At 28.9% G+C, this 21339-nt stretch overlaps 1 protein-coding gene across 1 annotated transcript in view; it reads right to left on the reverse strand.

Moving 5' to 3' along the window:
• Positions 1-450: 450 nt before the first annotated feature.
• The window catches only part of LOC113376757 (NADPH oxidase 5), a 75901-nt gene continuing 55012 nt past the window's right edge, over positions 451-21339 (reverse strand). Inside the window, 19 exon segments of the mRNA XM_026616799.1 lie at positions 451-729; positions 968-1171; positions 2339-2548; positions 3519-3658; positions 4775-4998; positions 9512-9653; positions 9740-9903; positions 10206-10437; positions 10582-10781; positions 10862-10983; positions 11206-11399; positions 11534-11722; positions 12026-12252; positions 12325-12535; positions 13405-13555; positions 13616-13736; positions 14180-14277; positions 19375-19486; positions 19870-19964. Of these exon segments, the coding sequence (XP_026472584.1) occupies positions 532-729; positions 968-1171; positions 2339-2548; positions 3519-3658; positions 4775-4998; positions 9512-9653; positions 9740-9903; positions 10206-10437; positions 10582-10781; positions 10862-10983; positions 11206-11399; positions 11534-11722; positions 12026-12252; positions 12325-12535; positions 13405-13555; positions 13616-13736; positions 14180-14277; positions 19375-19486; positions 19870-19964 (3234 nt within the window). The 3' untranslated portion in view covers positions 451-531.

Below are 21339 nucleotides of genomic sequence, written 5' to 3' on the forward strand. Positions count from 1 at the left end.
ATAAGTTCAAACTTTTATTGATACGTTAGATTTACTTAAAATATTTTTGTCACCACTTGATCTTCCACATTTGATTAGATACTTCACGATAATTTTACATTTGGAACGTAAGCTAATACATTGATTTATATAGAAATATATTTATAATTAATGTTTTTACAAGTTAGCAGAATTAATTCAGAAAAACCTCGCATAAAATTGAAAAACAGTATTTTGTTGCTTTTTTATGTCTTGCACGTCCATTAATGAACTCGATTATCTTATTTAAACACTGAATAGAAGCAATGAGAAGCTATAACTTCTTGTTTTTGATATTTAAATATTATTGACAAAAAAAAAATATTTGATTGGTCTAAGTGGTATAAATATATGATCTGCCGTTTTAATGACTTTACTCAGATTTTTATGAACATGTACTAATTTAAACAAGAACCAGTTTATTTACCCTATTTTAGTATAAATACAATATACAATATTTCAATAAGCGATCGCCATAAATTAATATAAACAAATAAAAATATTTATGATTTTTTAAAATATTTCTTTGCGGAAATTGAAGCCATATTGGTCACATTTGACTCGTAGAGTTTTTGCTAATTGAGGAGGACCGCAGTAGAACATGGTGATTTTTCCTTTTTTCTGGTCTTGTAATTGTTTGAATACTTTGTCCCAATTTGGTCTTCCTGCAATTGTTCTTGTTTTAAGACCAGTGATCAAGTCGCGCTTTTCCTAAAAATAATAAATGATATTTTAAGTAAATATACGTTTAACGATAACTATAACGATACAGCAACGTTGAATGTCTCACTTTTATGGAAACTGTTTAATATTTCATTGATATAATCATTAAACAACCAAAAACTTCTACATTAATAATAGTATATGTGCAAAAAATATCATCTCAATAAGAATGATGAAAAAATTTAATTATACTTTATTTTAATTATTTATTATTATTATTATTTACCTTTTCATGAAGTAAATCAAGAGCTAGCTGTAAACCAACTGCTTTCATATCAGTTTTCTGTAAAGCACTGGTGATGTACATGTGCATTTCAAGGAAACGTTCCATAGCTCCACCTAATTCAGCTTGCTCGATTTCAAGTTGTGATAATAAATTTACGAACCATTCGAAAGAACGCTGGTCTCGATTTATCCAGAAAAAGTCAACCTGAGAATGAAATATATTAAATCTCTACCAGAGGCGCAGCTACCGCCAAATTTTCCTTATCAGGAATTTTCCTTTCCTTTACGGGCCCCTCCGAAATATGGGGGCCATCAACGTGCGTTAGAAAAAATTAAGAAAATTCTTTCAAATTTTCCATAGATGCAGAAAATCTAGATTTATAGCTGATCACTTTAGATTCTAGAGTGGTCATCATCAGCTATGAGTCATTCAATAAATATGTTTGCTCAAAAAATTTAAAATGTGCATATTGATTCGTACAATTGAATTGTATGTAATTTTTTTGTAAAAATTGACAGATAATTATGAGTGAATACATATTTTATCCGTAGGATTCCGAAACAAACTGTAGTTAAGACCGCAGTTTCCAACCTGTGGGGGCGTTCTTTCAGGGGGGACTTCTCCAAATACTTTTTATTCCTTATTTTGGCAAATTAACCAAAGATTTTAAAATTATATAATATTTTATGCATATTTTCACATAATTTTGTATATTAATTTGTAATCTGATAACATCCGTTGAGTATTTTTGAAATAATTTTTTTGAAAAAATTAAGGGGAGCGCAACATTTTTTTTTGTTAGAGCGGGGGGAACCAATGAGTTAAGGCGTGCTACGCTTATGTCTTCACGTATATCAAGAGGAGCCTTTACGAATTATTATCTATTAGTTGCTAATTAAAGTAAGGCATACTATTTGAACTATTCTAAAATTATGCATGCATGTTCCTTGAGATAATGCGATACCCTGCAAAATAATAATAGTCAGGGAGTTTCAGAAAATTGATATTCCTTAGAATTAAACAAAATTTGTAATAAAATGACTGATCCACAATCATGACAGTATGGGGATTTTGCGAAATTTTTCAGCATTCCATTCCACAAGAAACCATGCAATATTCTACAGTATTGCAACTGTGTAGAATTTATGATATGCTGATAACCATGCAGGATTGTAAAGATGTTTGTCTAGTGTTTTGTCTACTATACATCTTATACATACAAAACATTGCAAGATTATAATTATGCAAGATCCGCTAAACGTTGCAATATTCATGCAAATGTGCATACCATTGCAGAATAATACAAAACCAAAAATTGTGTTGGATCTCCCTGTGCTAAATTACAGTACCTCATAACTTGTTAGGGTATACCTTTCTCAAATTCATGACTGTTGGCGGGATCTCACTGGCCCAAGAAAATTTGCATTTTGGACAAGAATGGCGAGCCTTCCAATAACGATGCATGATGGACTGCAGGATGGAGGCAAATGGTGTCACACCGATACCAGTTGCTATCAGAACTGCATGCTGCGCCCGAAAGATGTGACTGGATGGTGCGCCATAAGGCCCATCCAGGTAAATCTAAGAAAAATATTTTAATTACTCAAAAATGATATTGGTGTTTTAGAAACAATAGACACGCATAAATATAAATCTGTGTTACAACAAAGATGCATATACAACATTGTCAACATCAAACAAATCATGCATTTTGAACCTCGGTTCCTTCACCCAATTGCAAATTTTGGAACTCGTTTTCATGTAAATCAATTGTGTCCTCGCAAGACATGGCATCTTCCATAATTGGCTGTAATATATAAGTTAAGGGTGTCATCATATATTTTTGTTTAATAATGTGTAATAACTCTATGAATTGATATGCTCATTTTGTTAGAGTTTGCAGATATTATTCGTGAATTTATTTTATATACATGGAACTGGAAGAAACAAACTGAGACGTATGAACTCAACTATTTACATAAGCGAGCTAAATAGTAGGAATGTACATTTCGAAGTTTTTGCCATTCAAATAACAACCGTCTTTAGTTACTAAAATTCTTCTATATTTCTTGTACTTCTCCATATTTAAGCCAAACAATTTTCTAATCAAACTTGCTACCCATAAAGTGAGTGAGTCTATGTGTTTGAGTTTATGGTTACTAAACTGCTCCTGTACAGGTACAGGTCTACAGTTTTCTTCATTATCATTCTCACTTATATAAACATGGACTTTCTCCAAAAACAACATGCTTTCGAGCTGTTTACGAATTTCAAATTTTGGATCCAGGAGATGTGATTCTACTAACCAAAATCTGTATAGTCTCGATTTATAACATAAAATAATAATAATATCCTTTGAGCATGAATTGAAGGTTGAAGGGTATTAACCAGCCATATTGGAATGTAAAAAGTAGAAATATATGATTTTTAGGCCATCATTCGGGCACAATACTGCTATGGAAAACGCATTAACGATTTGGTTGAATTTGGTTAAAAATGTAACAAAATGATAGTTCTTAAGGGCCAGAATATTATCACATTAAAATATTACCTCCAATGGTTTTCCAACTGGATAATTAACAGGTCTTGGCGATCTACAAGGAGAATTGATATCTGTTGGTTTTTGTTGGTCTCCAATCGCCACGACGGAATTGCTATCTTCTCCTGCACGGTCAATGCGGACAGACACCACTTCAAATAAGGTAATCAATTTTTATAAAGTTCTAATTTATATTTCAGCAATTTTATTTAAAAATTTTGAACAAATAATGCCTAAATAATATTAAGTAACAAATAAAATTTAAATTGTATATGTATATCTACAAGTGATAGTCATAACTATTGTAGGTACATACCTCACTCAAATGTTGGATAGAAGCCACTAACTCTATATTATTTATTGATATTCAAAACGAAAGAAAACTCTAAAATTACATTTAGAAGTTCCAAATGTATTCATAAAATTTTAGCTCATTTTTATTTTTGATACTTTAAATGTTTTAACTTTCCAAACTTCGTGTTATGGATTTACTCATTTCTTATATCCAATATGTAGCTATTAAACTTTTCTTTAAATAACCGGTACAGGTTTAATGACATTTATTTCAAAAGTTTTAATACTATATTTTCAAAAATCAAAATTTGATGAAAATATTCAAAGAAAATATTCTATATTGTAAATTTTTGAAAACGTCATATTCGACATTTTCCATTTTCTGATCTGATCTCGCAATATCCAGTTTTTACTTTAATTTTCATAATGAATGTGAAAATATCGATATTTCAAGTATGTTTGCATTTGAATATTGAAATGTTTTTTCTTCAGAAATATGGATGTTCTAAATTAAAATTGAAAGCAAACAAAAGCAAAGTTATATTTAAGATATTTTGTAACTTTTGATTATGGATTTTATGGATTTTTTAAATTTGAAATACTAAATTTTGAAAGCTTCAAAATATGCTTTTGATAGCAAATTTTAATCGTTCGTATTGGTTTGACAATGTAAATATTACATTTAAATTTTTTATGTTCGTCATTTTTCTCTTATTTGGGTTAAGTTGTTTTGTAGAGCTTTGGATTTGCAACCACTGGGATTCGAGTTCAAATCCCGCGTGCAACCTAATATCAAGCAGCAGCCATATCCATTTTCACATGGCTCAGCAATATATTTTTAAGTAAAAATAGCCCTTTCGGGCATTACAACAACAATTTAACAATATCATCACTATTAGAAAAGATCAATCATCGGGTTCCTTCTAAAAGTCAAAATTGGTTATTACTTATTGTTATTATTATTACAAACTCACTCATGGATCCGATGGAAGAAGCCGAGTCTCTCTGCTCGCAGTTTTCAAGACTAGGTGTCTTGAAGGCAATAATTGTAGGTTTGTGTCTCATGTATCGGAAACTCTGGGCCAAGGATTTGTTTTGTGGACTTAGATAGGCAAGTCCTAGCGACTGCAGACGAGCTCGTCGAATTTGAACTTCATCGAAACTGCGCTCAGATTCTGATCGCATGTACTCGCGTAACCTGGAATGAATATAAGTTATGAGTTTGAATTAAAACTTAGCATAATATTTTAAATTAATAATTTATTAAAAATTAAAAAAAACGTTATTTTGAATTAAATCTTACGACTGGACTGATAAACAACGTTGTTCAAAATGTACTATTAGGCGCTGTACAAAATGTATTACATATCGCCTGAGTGCCTTAAGAGTTGTTTGCGCATTCCGCACAATATCTGAGAAAGCAGTGTGCGTTATTTCAAGCTTTTCATAGTCTTGCTTTTCATAGTCTTGCAGAAGAAAGACGGACAATTTATTAACGAAGACATCAACAACTGAGTCCTGAAAAGTTGAGCATAGAAGAACGGCAAAACAGCATTGACCGATGACATAAACAGTTGGATGTCGCAGTAAAGGACAGATCGACGTATAATTTCATTCCAAATATCAATGTGTGGCTAAATCGTACGCATGAGGAAGTTAACTATTACATTACATAAATGCTATCTGGTTAACGCTGTTTTCGAGCCTATCTACACCGCTTCAAGTCCGATAGCTCGCCAGATTGCCCATATTGCGTGGCGAAATCAAAGATGCTGAGCACATGCTCTTTGTGTGCCCGTGAATTAGTGCACTACAAGACGGTGTAGAAGAGATATAAAGCCGAGTAATTACTCCAGATACTGTTGTAGAAGTGATGCTGACAACTGAGGCTGCGTGGAACGTCATAGACATATTTGCTACTGAAGTGCTAATTGACTTGAGATCTTCGGAAAGAGGAAGAGCAAATGGGACTTTGCTTATTTGAAAGATAAGTATAATTTCAGTGCGAGAATTGTAACATTCTAGATTCTCCTCCACGAAGTAATGCCTGACAGCGGTTTCCATAGGGACCAGGGGCAAAGGAAAAGCGTCTTTTAGGTGGTATTATACCCAGGCGGTTTTGAGTCCGACATATTCAGACAAAAGACGAGTCTGGGATGCATAAATGCATTTCCTTCGCTATACAAAAAAAAAACAAATACACAGTGTTCCCAGTTTTGTTCGCACATGATTCAAAATGACTGAAACGTCGATAAAACATAAAATTAGCAAATCGCACTTTCTGCCAAAAATGTAAAGTTTTCATTCCGAAACTTATAAGTAGATTTAAAATAGATCATTATAATTTTTTAATTTCTACGATATGAATTTGATCTGGCAGCTTTTTTGCTCGGAAATTGTTGTTCAACAGTCTGTTTTTATACTTTTGACTATGCCTGAGAACCTAATTTTTGCTACTTATTTGCTTATTGAACTAAAAGCCCATTGATATGAATATTATGAAATTTAATGAATAAAGTAAAATATTAACTTTCCGAAAGAGAAATCAAAAATTTTCATCAAAAAATCCGATTCGCTAATTTTATGTTTTCTCGACGTTTCAAGTCCTTCTGAGTCGAATGAGATCAAATTTGGAAAAAGTATGTATATGCGCGTGTGTGTGTATGTGAACAGATTTTTTGCCGTAAATCGATGTTTTCTCAAAAACGGCTAGACCGATTTCAAAAATTTAAAAGCCATTCGATGTATCTCGTTGAGGACTAGAGTTAATCAAATTTGCGCGACGATCAGCCAAACCGTTTCTTTGTAAATCGCAGAAAAGTGAAAAACTTTTCGTCCACGTTTTAGCCCGCAATTCTCAATCGATTTTGAAAATTCAAAAACTGTTCGAAAGATATTGGTTGGGAATCGTGCTGATTAGTTTTTGGTAAAGATCGGCGGGCCGTTTTCTTGTAATAAAGTGTTAAAAAAAATTTTTTCGACGATTTTTATGATTTTTGACTGTAGATACTATAGTCTTGTAGATCATACTAAAATATTACGGCTCTACGGCAAGTCGTTTAATTTTTAAAATTCTTCAAAGTTTGCAAAAATTAATAACATTTTTCTGGCATTTGTCAAAATTAGACCTGTCATCGACGTTTTCTCAAAAACGCCTGAACCGATTTCATAAATTTAAAAGCCGTTTGATGTATCTTGATGAGGACTATCGTTTCTCAGTTTTGTGCAGTAATCTGCCAAGCCGTTTCTTTGTAATTTGGAAAAAAGTGTTAAACTTTTCGTCCATATTTAAGCTTATACTACCGAACCGATTTTAAAAAATCAAAAACTGTTCGAAAGATATTTGTTGGGACTAGTTTTAGGTGAAAATCTACCGAGCCGTTTTCTTGTAATTAACTGTTGAAAAAAAATTGAGTCAATTTTTATGGAACTTTTTTTGGCGATATACGTATATCGTATATCATGATCTTATAGAACCTACTGAAATATTACAGTCTTACGACAAATGAATAGTCTTCTTGATGTTTGTAAAAATTAAAAATAGACGATTTACTTGGTATAACGATAGAGTACTTGATCTTAATGAACATACTAAACCATTAAAGTCCTACGGAAACTGGTTCAATTACAAAAATTGTTGATTTTTGAAAATTTGCTTTTAGAAAATACTCCGAGTTTGTTCGTTTTCAATTATGTGTAATGAATTCATTCGGAATACTTTCAATCACTTATAAATTAATTCATATTTTATTGATTAAGTCGATTATTTACACATATCGGAAAGTTCATGTAACTTGCCTCAAGGCAAAATACCAATACCAACTAGTTTATTATTGTAATGCAAAAGATTGAAAATATAATAATTAGGTAATCGTTGTTCAGTTTGATAATGATGAAGAATTGCGATGCTTTTAGAGCAGTCTGGCTATAAGCCTGTACAAAATAATTCATTCGTTTATTTGGGCGGTCTGTACGTGGTTTGCCGTGAATTTTTTCACGTATAATCAGTTGCATTTGCACCCAAGTATTTTATATTCAGTCAGCGAACTCGAATGATTTGCATCTGCCGTATGACGGACACCGGCCGTGTTTTACATCAGTTGAAAATAAATAGTTCTTTGAATTTAGTTGTTATTGAAAAGGTTAACCTCTTCATTATTGTTCTGACGATGCACATTTATACGAACAGATTTAAAATGTTCGCAACCGATAAGTCGAAAATAACAATGTATAATAAAATATATTTATTCTATACGTTTCGACACTAGACATGTGCCATTCAACAGTTAATACCAAGAAGCACACAACACAATTGATATTTTGTATTGCAAAATTATGGATATAACATAATCTTATTATATAATTTTATATTTTTGTCGATTGCTATGGTTTTGTGCTCACTGTTGTCCAAAACCTTAATTTATATATAAATAGGTACGTCATTGAATGCGTAAGTGTCTTTTTTGTTATGTTTTTCTTAGTTTGAACTGCTGAATGAAGACGCATATTTATTGCCGAAACGTTCACAATAAATATATTTTGTTTTTTTATGTTGTTAATTTATTTTACTTTAACATATTGTCACTACCATTTCAGGTAAAAAGTTAAACCACCTTTTGGCCTGTCCACCCAAATTCGACTCCAATAATAGTGTCAACCTTCTCTTTGACAATTTATACATCTCACCAATCATCAAAAAAGGTCAGTAATTCAATTTTTGCTAAAAGTATACCTAGTTTATTTCAATTTCTGATGTTTTGAAACTGGGCTGTTGTGTCATTAGGTTTTTTTTTAGTAAATAAATAAACTAGTGGTGCATGGTATCGTGCTTTAAGGCAAATTTCTGGAACTTTCGGTACTGTAATTTAATTTTCTTCTAAAAATTTAGATTTTTTATTAAAGAGATCATGCGGCGTAGCTGTTTTAGAGACAAAATATTGAAGCGCATAGGCGCGGCGTCGCCTTCTAACGGTTAATCATTATAAATTTTGGTACAAAACCCATAGAAATGTAAACAAATTTTGTATTTATTATTAAAATGTCTATAAAATAACTAATAGTTTGATGTGCATATGTCTCATGATCATTTTTGACCACAAAATGTATTTCGAACGTTTTTCATTAGATCTCCAAAATCATTGGACCTGCCTTTCCAAAAATTAATCAACTCTTAATTCCGACAATACAAGTTGAATGTTTTTTGAAATATTCAAATCGAACGCTCCGGTCTCCCAAAAACTGAATTACCATTTTTTGCACTGTTTTGCCCCGTATGTTCGAAACGACTGGACGACCTGCCTTTGTATTGGCAAAAACAAATCAGCATGTCTTCCCATCAATAGAAATCGAATGCTTTCGAAATCATTCAAATCGGTTGATTTGTAAAAAATTTGTATTCGAACATACATACTACATACACATACATCCATTATTTCTAAGGTATGTCAAAATGTTCAGAAACCTTTAAAACATAAATATGTGCAAAAATATATTATACAATGCACTACAGTCAAGTCTTTTTTTCAAAATTATGGCGCAATCCAGTCAAGTTTTTTTTACAAAACTATATTTTTTGACAACTTCAATAATTGTTTGAAATAAATTTTTGATTTAAATACTCATTAAAAGTTCTGTAAAAAATGTGACGGTATATTAATATAAATATCAAAGTATATTTATTAAATTATATTAATAATTTAACGTATACGTACACACGAAATCGTTCCCTATTTTTGGCTTTTATTTGAATATCAGGCATGGATAATGATTTCTCCAAAGGCGCCTTGTGGTTGAACAACATCATTTGCAACTTTCTTTCGGGAGTCATTTTTCTTAATGGCGCTACTGGCTCATCTAAGGAAAACACAACAATATTATAGTTAATAGTAACAAGTCGATATGAATATTCCAATTTGACATTGGATTTTTAAATATTTTACCTTTGCTTCCTGAAGGCATTTTTGAGTTCAAATCGCAATCAGATAGCGATGCCATCTTTCCTTGCTCGTTCATGACAAAAGATTCATTGATATATCCCGAAGAATTGTTTAAGACTCCATTATTTTTAATTGGACTTGTGCTCGTCAAACTATGATGGATGGAACTAAAACGGTAGCAATTTATCATTTATCAAAAAAACAGTTAAGGTAGATTTGAAGAGGTGTTTTGATTAATATTGCATAAGTGGTAAATTTATTAGTGGTGAATATTACTTGGAAAATTATTTTAACTGCTAATTATATATACAAATAAACTTACTGAGAGCCACAAGCTATCACCAGGTATGCATGTATTAAAAAATACTTCAATTAAAATGATTAACTATTACTGCGTTTGCAAAGATTATTATTGACAAAATTCGAAAAAAATAATATATAATTTGAAGATTAGGTATAAATTACATACGCTGTGAGTTTTTTGATTGGATTTCTGTTGTCCTGGGTATTATTTGCAACGTTTTTGTTTTTCTCGGATATTTGTAAAGAAAATACATCGTTATTTGGAGAATCCGTTCCCGAAAAGCCACCAACTACAGCTGGAACTTCTCCATTCTGCAAACGTTCTTGTTCGATTTCAAAATAATTATACAGCCTGTTTGTCCACTGCCCTACTCCTCGGACGTGTAACCAGATGTAATCTATCCATATAGAAAATAAATTATATACGTGTTGCAATAATTGAAAATATTATGAGAGTATAGACAGTTTAGACTTTGAAGTTGGGAGTAATATAATTGATAACTATAAAAAAAAACGGAGTTAAAATTTGGTAACTCCATTACCTTCTTGTTCGGGAGCGCTGCTTATGGTGAAAGGATGCCATTCATATTTGGCGATAGCAGGAACATTGGCAAACACGTAGTCACCAGGATGAAAATCAAAATGATGAGGACGTTTGATGACCAAATGCGTTACATGCGAAGGAAGCAATAAACCAGAGCTGATGTATGTTTTTCCACGTTCTGCACGCATCCAGGAAAATCTAATAGAAATTTAACACACAAAATATCATTTTAGTTTTCACTAGCATAATTTTTTTGTATATTTTATGAACCAATGTACCTTATGATCCTCTCGATGATAAATATTAAACCTGGTATAATGTACCACTTCCAAAAGTTTGGTCCGTGAAAGATTAGAAGCAGCCAAAATGGTATATACAGTAAGTGTGTCCAATAAAATATCTATAAAAATCCAAAATTAAATTAATATAAAGATGGCTTATTTCTTATATATCTGACAATTTGTTTGATATATACGATATAGTATTGTCAATTTCATGTAAAGGTACATGTTTTAAATGTTTATCAAACATGTCAATGTTGAAGACTTCACAAAGTTATCAAAAAACAAAAACCATGACTTGATTTTTCTCAGTTACTTAAGAAAAAAGATATCTGGATTACCTCAAAGCATCCACCACGTCTTACAAACGCTTGTGAGCAAAGTGTCATTATGATCAGGATAAGAATGAGTGCAATTCCTGTTGGGTTTGCACATCCATGCACCAAACCAAAATGGCCTGGTTTGGCAGTGAGCAACCAATCAGTCAACGTAAAGTTGCCTTTATTTAGAATTGGATCATCCATCACCATCATACCTAGCAAGAAAATGAAACAGTCATCACGGTTCACAAATGTAATATTCTTTGAAAGGCGACGTTTTCCATTTCGTAGAAAGATGGTATGCCTTGTTCAAGCGCTATATGCAGATATTAAAATGGAATTAACTTACTAAAGTTTAGAAGATGAGCAAGTGTGTGAATTATACTAAAAAACGCCACAACCATTCCAGTCATTTTATGCAAATAGATATGTTGATCCAATGGTAAAAATGTTCCAAATCCTCTTGTTCGAAGAAATGTTATACTTTGCCGGAGCATAAGTACTAAAATCATCATACAATTGAAGTTTAAACACTGACCTGAAATTAGAATAGAATATCCAATAGATTAAAGCAGAGTGAGTAAAAAAAAGATGAAAAAGCATTTTCAAGATTACTTTCAATTCAATTAAATACGTTGTGACCGTTTGGACGAAACGTATGATTTCATCATAAAATGATAAAAATTTAGCTTAATACTCGCATTAATTATTCTTTGTATATTTTGTCTAAAGATTTGCTTGAAAACCGAAATAACCTGACAACTTCGATTTTACATCATGGTTTTACAGTCTGAGTTCTGGAAATGCTTCTGTAAAAGTAAATATTTTCAAAATTTCTTACCGCATCCTCTGGCAATCCTCACAAATATATGGCTGTCTTGATATTGAATCAATCGTGATACAAAAAGACCAAAGTTAATACTAACAAATATCGCTAAATAAATTAAAAATACATAGTTATTTCTTATATAAGGTCTAGAGAGCTGATATGGTTTCAGAGCCAAAAGTTTTCCAATCATAGATGCTGGTGGCGCTTTTGGTTTTGGAGGAACCAGCCATCGGTCGATGCTGGAAATAAAGAAAACCGGGTGAATGATTATGTAAGCTATTTTCAAATTGATAAATAACTATTTTATGTACCTTATTGATAAGTTTTCTAGTAACCCTCCATGCTTCTCTAATTGATTTTTAAGAGCTTCATATGTGATAGCTCCACGATTATGTGGATCTGCGTCTTCAAACATTGCCATGGTCAAATCGTAAATTTGGTCTTCACTGAACTGCATTCCATTTTCTTCCATACAAGCACGCATTACATGTTGCAGTTCGCATTGCTGGATCAAACCATCACCTAAAATATTATTTAAAATATTAAAATTATTATTAAGGAGATGAAATTTATTAATTGATAAAAGGATTTTGCGAGAAACATAATAAACTAGTTGGTATTGGTATTTTGCCTTGGGGCAAGTTACATGAACTTCCCGATATGTGTAAATAATTGACTTAATCAATAAAAAATAATTTAATTTATGAATGATTAAGAGTATTTCGAGTGGATTTATAACACATAATTGAAAACGAACGAACACGTTAACTTGGAGTGTTTTCTAAAAGCAAATATTAACAAATCAATAATTTTTATAATTGAACTAGTTTCCGTAGGACTTTAATAGTTTAGTATGTACATTAAGACGAAGTACTCTATCGTTATACCAAGTAAATCGTCTAATTTGAATTTTAACAAACGTTAAAAAAAACTACTCATTTTCTCAAACTTTGAAAAATTTTTAAAATTAAACCACTTGTCGTAAGGCCGTAATATTTCAGTATGTTCTATAAGACCATGGTTCCATCAAAATGGGCTCAATTTTTTTTTCAACAGTTAATAACAAGAAAACGGCTCGGTGGATTTTTACCTAAAACTAATCAGTATCATTCCCAACTAATATCTTTCGAACAGTTTTTGATTTTTTTAAATCGATTCGGTAGTATGAGCTGAAATGTGAACAAAAAGTTTAACGATTTTTCCTAATTACAAAGAAACTGCTTGGCAGATCGTCGCGCAAACAATAATTCTCCTCGAGATACATCAAATGGCTTTCAAATTTTTGAAATCGGTCCAGCCGTTTTTGAGAAAACGTCGATTTACGGCAAAAAATCTGTTCACACAAACACACACACACGTACTTTGGTCTCATTCGATTCAGAATAACTTACCATCTAAATCATATACTTTAAATAAAAATCTAATTTTATCATCTGAAGATTGTCCAGCAAATCTTTGCATCGCATCCAAAAACTCTTGCATGGATATGGATCCAGAATTATCTCTGTCAAATATTTGAAACACACGTTCCGTGAAGAAAGGCTAAAATATCGTAATTTAATGTAAATTATTAACAAAAATTTTATAAATAGTTTTTGTTACATTTTTAGATATGACTATCTTCTTAAAATCTTCACGGCGGATTTCTTTTCCATTTCCAACAGTTTGCCGAAATAATTGCTCTAACCATTCTAAACTTCCTTTGTCGAAACCAGCTCTCGGACTAAAATATAATAGAAATATAAATTTTACAATTAAGTATATATAAATCCGCGTTAAATATGATATCTAGCAGTAGTAATGTCAATTTTTACTTGAAAATATAGATTAAATATATATTTCCAATTAAAAATAGTCCTTGGGCAATGCTGTATTAAAAAGATACGGGTAAAATATTATATAAAATAATGTATGCTAAAATGTTATAAAATTCAATAAACATGCAAAATGCTATGTAATAAGTTATAATAATACTGTTGGTAGATTATACTCTAACGATAAAAATTTTAAAATTTTAATAATAAATTAATTAACAATAAATTAATTATAATTAATTAATTAATTATTCTAATTATAAAAAAATGTGTGCAAAGATGTGTAAAAAATATTTATATATAAATTTTAGAAATTTTAAAATCATTATGCTTTTGTTAATTTATTAATTACCTGCAATTAGTGAGATTGGCTAAAAATTCCATAATTTGTTCAGTTGACACAGATCCTGTTGCATTCTGATCAATTACACGGAAGAGTTTATCTACGATCTAAATGATAATAATAACAAACCATTATTTTTTATATAATTATTCAAATAATAATCAAATTAACGGATTATAAGACCCACATAAGTAAATGTCTGCAGACATGAAAGAATATTACGAACTTATTAAATACACATTGCGGATACCAAATTCTAAATAAATGTTATATAAAATTAATATAATAGCAAAAATTCTAAATGCATGAGACAAATCAATATTTAGAAAATTTCAAAAAAGATTTATATACTCATACTAATACTAATTTCTAAAACATTCAAATATCAAAAACTAATTAGGCACATATGATTTTTGAATTCTAAGAATCATAATAAGATACTTTGCTGAAGAAACCATACCTCTGATAAATTATCGGTCTATTTATATTACTAGAAGACAAATGTAATTGTAAGCAAATTTGGCAATTTGGCATCACACCTTTAGAAAGAACTAAAACAAATTTTAAAATTTTTAAAATTTTACAAACAGATAAAAATCAATTGATTTGGAAATAAGTTTGGTATACATTTTAAAACCAGTGTACGTTTCGTATATTAAACGTTAGATTGTAATATTTAATTTTAATTTAATTTCGATTTATTCTTAAATTTAAATTTGACTCTAATTTTATCATAAACTAAGATGCTTTTCTGATCAATGATGACAATATGTAGGTAACTTCTTTAAAGCAAAAGAAAATGGTTATGGTACGACAAATTGCTCACAAACTATCTAAATTTTATTAATGTTATATACCATTAATTATTCAACAAAGGTTCTAAATATGTTAGAAACAAATCGTTTAACAAAAAAAAAATATTTCGAAAAAGTGATATATCTAAATATTTGTCATAAATATTTAAATATTGTAAATCATTGACATGATTGTTAGTCTAAATCTGTTTTATCATGAAATAACTCATTTGTCATGAATATTTATTACCGTCAGAAATAAGCCATCGATAAATTGTTGTCATTCCCTTTTTTCCAAAGCACTATTTTTTTAATAATATGATATAATAATTATATATAATAAATAATAATGTAAGATTATTCAAACTGAAATGCTTTGTGCATTTATATAAACAGAATTTAAGTCATTTTCATAAACAACGTGTACTAGAAATATTTTTAAAGTTTCAATGTGGTAGGTTTATGTTATAAAATATTTATATTTGTTATTAAGACATTTAATGAGACATTAATAAATAATCTATAACTTTTTGCAACAACAAAATACCCTAGAGCAACTTGGTATATCCTTATATAGATATGAAGTATTATATGTTTATACTGAAATGCATCAGCCTCACTTAATACAAGTAGTTTTACTAATACAAATTACATATTTGAAAATGTGTTTTCTGTATAATACATGATATTTTTTATCAACACTATTTACAATAGTCCTGAGATCATATCGTAACGATAATCAATATTATCGTCTGATTAATAAATATTATCGCCGCATCATAAACTTTTAAATCGTCACAATATGCATTAATTATGCAAATTAAAATTGCTAATTATTTGGCAAAAAGTAACACTCACTTATAAATTTTATTCACATTTCTTATATCCATGAAAAATATAATTAAATTTAAAATATTTATATAAGAACTTAAACAAAACAATTTCTGACATTTAGTGATACAATGTTTAATCTGCAATGACTATCAAATAAGGTTGAAAGCACTTGAAATTTAGCTGTTTTAGATCGTCATATTTAAATATTTTGTGGCAAAATTATTATTATTGGACGATAATTTTAGCAAGAGTATAATTTAATATTTGAGATTACTAATAGCTTGTCACGATTACTAAATTTTGCATATTTAATAATAATGACAGACCAAAATATACACAAATTGAAAATCTGAAAGATCTTTTCATACAAGAATTCATTCTTTTATTGGAAAGAAGGAAGCCTAGAAAACGTAGTTTAAACTTTGTTTATATATTGTTTTAATAACTTTTCGATATGTTTTGAGTCACGGCTTGATTCTTCTTCAGTATATATAAACTACGATAAATAATATAATAAGTATCTATAAAAAACATAAAAGTTAAAAAAATGTTTTGCACAATATGGAATGGTACAAATAAAAAATGTAGAAATAGAAATTTTGTTTCATATTATTATTTTTGGTTATTTTTGGTATATTTTTTAGTTCTATATTTTATACTATTCTATAAATCTTTTTGATTACTTTATATAATTCAGATATTTATTGTAATAATTTTGTAGTTTTATCCATTAAGAAAGGTACTCAAATCGTTTTATTACAATTTTTTTTAAAACAATTTTATTTAGTTGTTGTGTATTTACTTCCTGTGTAAAATAAATTATAATTATTTTAGATTACTTATTTTAAGAAAAAAATACTTAAAATGAGTTTATTTTACTGAACAATCTATGTACGGAAACTTAAATGTCGAATGAAAAGATATCACGAACTAAAATCACCTATGTAATAGGTGATAATATGTAATAGGTGTAATAAGAACAACCTAACATTTAACGATATGATTTTATAGGAAAATTTTTATTTCTTTGTTTGGCAACTCAATTTTAGTTACTTTAAAGTACTTTTGTATGCACTGCATGAGGCAGGGCTGGTGAACCTCTTAAAGTCATCATGTATGATATAATAAGAAGGCATTTTAGGCCTTCATGCAGCTACTAAAAGATTACTTATTTTAATAAATTTTGAAAATATATATAATTCTTTGTTAAATTTTTTATTTAACTCATCTTCACATTCAAAAAATTGAGAAAACATAACAACAACAAACAAAAGATATGTGTATCCAACATGTTTATGGATGAAATTGAAAATAGACAAAAACGATATTGAATTATAAATAAAATAATATAAGGATATATAAAAACTATATAACAATATAAAAATAACACTAACTACCATACTTAACTTTGTTTTCTACTTCTAATAATTGGATATATATATATATATATATATATCAAAATATAGACAAAAACAATATTGAATTAGAAATAAAATAATAGAATATAATTCAATATTGTTTTTGTCTATTTTCAGTTTCGTTCATAATTTTTTTTTCATAAATATGTTGGATACACACATATTTTTTTATGATAACTATGTTGCATATATGCCTGGAAAAGCTTCTACACTAAAACAAGTAGTCCTTAGATAACTTAGATGGATTGGATATTAAACTATTTATTGATTTTAATTATAGAATTAAAAAATATACATTTCTAATAAAAGTTAATAATTAAATAAATATAAATATTCATGAATAACATATACATTTTTGTTGGCGTTTTTCTGTTATTTTGCTTATGTAAGAGAAACTAATTACAAAAAATGCATAAAGGTTAAATAAAGTTCAGTAAATTAGAAATTACATTTTAATTCCTGTATGCAATAAAAATGTACGTGTGAATATATTTTACTAATTATTTTTATTATTCTAAACATTTTTATAAATATTAACATAGATTTATATTGTAAGGCGATCACCTAGAAAATCGAAAACTAAGAAAAGAAAATGAAAATTGTATTGATTTTAATTTTGTTTTTTTATTGCGGGTTGTACACCCCATCTTCAAATTGCAAACAAAAAGTGAACATGTCGTTTGCATTCCAGTAATGTCGTTTGGACGTGAATTGTGATTTTTATGGAACTGAACGATGTAGACATTTTATTGTATTTTATTTTGATATATATATATATATATATATATATATACATATATATACATAAAGTTTCGTATAGCCCAACACGGTTGTTAGTTATATTTGATTTTATTTTAATTTTTTATATTAAATATTCTTTTTTTTATAAATCTATTCGCTAAGTTGTTTGTTTATAGTCAGTGGGTTTTATGTTTTTTTTAATTATTTATCCACGGAACAATCATACTGGGACTCAAAACATATGGAAGACTTATTAAAAGAAATGTGAGTATTTTTAATTACTGAATAGTTATAATTAATTATATAATTACTTTATATAATTATTTGTTTACAATTATTTATATATATATATATATATAAATATATATATATATATATATATATACACGCAAAGGAATACATTTCTTCTAAGATATGCCAAAATGTTCAGAAACCTTTGAAACGTAAAGATAAACATTTTTATTTTTGATTGCTATTACTATAACTTACCCTACGGGAAGCTAACTAGTGGTATATAATTTTGGCTGAAAGCCTTTTAAATAAATATTAGATCTAATTTGTAAACAAATCTTATGTGAAAGATTTTGATGGTATTTGAAAGTTTTCACTGGAACCTTAAGGAGAATTGGGGATTGATCACAATGTTTTATTCAAATTTTTGCTATAATATTTGAAGTTTTTGGGCTAGCGGTGGCGGTATCGGTTCGAACGTGGGCTAGCACCAACTAGTCCCGGGTTCGCTGGTTCGATTCCCGCTACCGCCAAGGCCCGACATCAAGCGGAAAATTTCCGCTTGAGGTTATAGATCTCAAATATAGTCTCAAGTGAAAATCGCCTCTCGTGGGTATAGTTGCGTATATATAACAAAAAATTCAACAAATACTTCGAGTATAGTTAAATAGTCATAATTAGAATGGACAACTACTGGTTTGCCATCCATTCAAAAATTCATATAATAAAGTCAAAACAATTACTGCATGTTTTAGAACAGATTGTATTTAAAAAAAATACTGAAAACTTTTGAATGTTTTGAACAATTTAAATAAATAACACCGCCAATAATCTTATAAATCTAATCAACTAAATTTATTGAACCTGTGAATATCTTGAAACTTATATGAAGCTGACAAATCAATTTATTTCGAAATAAAATTGTAAATAAAGTATCGTACTTATGGTTTTTAAAACTTATGGATGGTATAAAAATATACTTATTTTATAATCGATCAATCGAAATAAAATTTATTTTGATAGTTAAATGCAAATTAACTACTTATCCCTTGATCAGTAATAACACATCAATGTGTAACTTCATTTTAAGAAAAGTTTGTATACAACAATTGTCTTACAATTTTAGTAACTGCGTAAGTAAGTTTACATTGCGATATAAAAGACTAGCAATAGATATAATACTTACATTTTTCTCTTGAAATATTTGGTAAAATTTATCATTATCTATTGGTTCTTCTCCACAAAGTAAGAAAGCTACGTTTTCCACTTGCTCTGCAAATTCTATTTGACTTGCGTCCCTGAGAAAAAATTAAATTAGATATATATATATATATATATATATATATATATATATATATTTGATATCAATTTCACAATTTATTTTGCAATGTTTTATCTTTAGTTTGAAAAACTGCGATTTATAAAACAAAAGTATAATAATTAAAAGCTAAAAATTAAAATTGAAGATGAAGCATTGAAGGTAAACACTTAATATCAAATTAAAATGTACAAAATACATATGTTTTAATATGTTATATTAATTTTCTGATTATGTCTAGTTTGGAGAGCGTATAAAGGCTTCATCTTACAAAGTTTAATTTGTTTTTCCAAATAAGAAAATAAATTAATGATAATATATTATCATTTTGAGGTTAATATAATAATTTTAAGATAGACTTACGTTAAACGTTTTTTGATGCATTCGACCCATCGATCTTGCTGTAGAATCTCTGTTTCGTTTTGATCAAAAAGCCTGAACACTTTGGATAGTAGATCCTGAAATCAAATGATTTAAATTTATTAAAATAATTAAAAATAATACATATTATATCATAGGGTAGGCCATGCGCCACTAATTAAGAGTTTAATTTACAAGAACAGCCTGCAGTTGAAAAAATGTTTCAGAACATATACATTGATCACAAATAGAATGACCTTTATTATTCCAAAACATATCCGAAAACAAGAACCTAGCGAAGACGCACTCCTCATAATACCTTCATCAAATTCAACCGCAACAGGAATTGTTTTACCTCGCGCTTGTAAATACTGCCAGAATTTTGACTATATATACGACGTTCGATTTCGGTTTGAGTGGGTCTGGGGCTTCTTGGGAAACCGACAAACGCAACGTCGTCACTAACGCGAAGTAAAAAAGGTCGATATACGAGTATTCGTTCTTAAAAATACCGTAGAAGCAAAGTTGACCCATCTTTTGATGTTTAAAATCATATTTTATTTAACGGACATTATTCTTTCTCTTGGCTGGAATTTTCCATACCGTATTTAAACATTAGAGGAATGAAAAAATAATCAATAATTGTTTTGAAGTTTTTTAAATAGATTATTTATTATAAATACATATTGTAAATTTAAAAGTGCTTTTTAAATTGGGCGATGAGCGTATTTTATAAACAACTTATGTGTACGTTTACAAGAGTCCATTTTTTTAAATTAGATTTTTTGGATAATTTAGATTTTTTTCAAAATTTAGATTTTTTCTCAAAATTTCGAATTTTTTTTTTGAAGTTTAAAGTTTTTTGGAATCTAGAAAAAAACGTTTTTTTATCTATTTTGAGAATATGGTAATTTTTGAAAATATTCGATTTTTTTAATTTTCCAAAAATTTTCAAAGTTTTGTAAGATATCATTTTTTTTAATTTCTCAAAATTTAGATTTTTTTGAAAGGATGAAAAATTTCGATAATTTGAATTATTTTTGAAAATTTTGATTTTTTTTTAATTTTCCAAATCTCAAAATTTTCTGTAAATGCATTTTTCGCACACCATCTACTCAAGCGAAAATGTTTTTTGAATTAATCTAATCAGATAATTTGTTCTCTCGAAAACTGCATAACCGTTTTTACACCCTTTACGCTCCATTCCTCCGAAACGGCAAAATTGCCTTTTGCGAAAACGCCTCGCGATCGAGTACGAACCGAAACTGTTACTGTCGAAAATGTCGAGGACATTTGTTTGAATCATATAAAAAAACTTCAAAATTAAAAATCTTGATACGGAAACCAAATAAAATTACACAAAATATGTCACAATATTAAAATCTCTATAAAATATCTGATAATTTGATGTACATATCTTCAATAAACATTTTTGACCGCCAAATGACATTTTTTAAAATATTTTTATTGAGA

This window comes from Ctenocephalides felis, unplaced genomic scaffold (assembly GCF_003426905.1).
Source record: "Ctenocephalides felis isolate EL2017-DRISC unplaced genomic scaffold, ASM342690v1 CF-g0.4_SCAFFOLD_01886, whole genome shotgun sequence".
Taxonomy (NCBI): domain Eukaryota; kingdom Metazoa; phylum Arthropoda; class Insecta; order Siphonaptera; family Pulicidae; genus Ctenocephalides; species Ctenocephalides felis.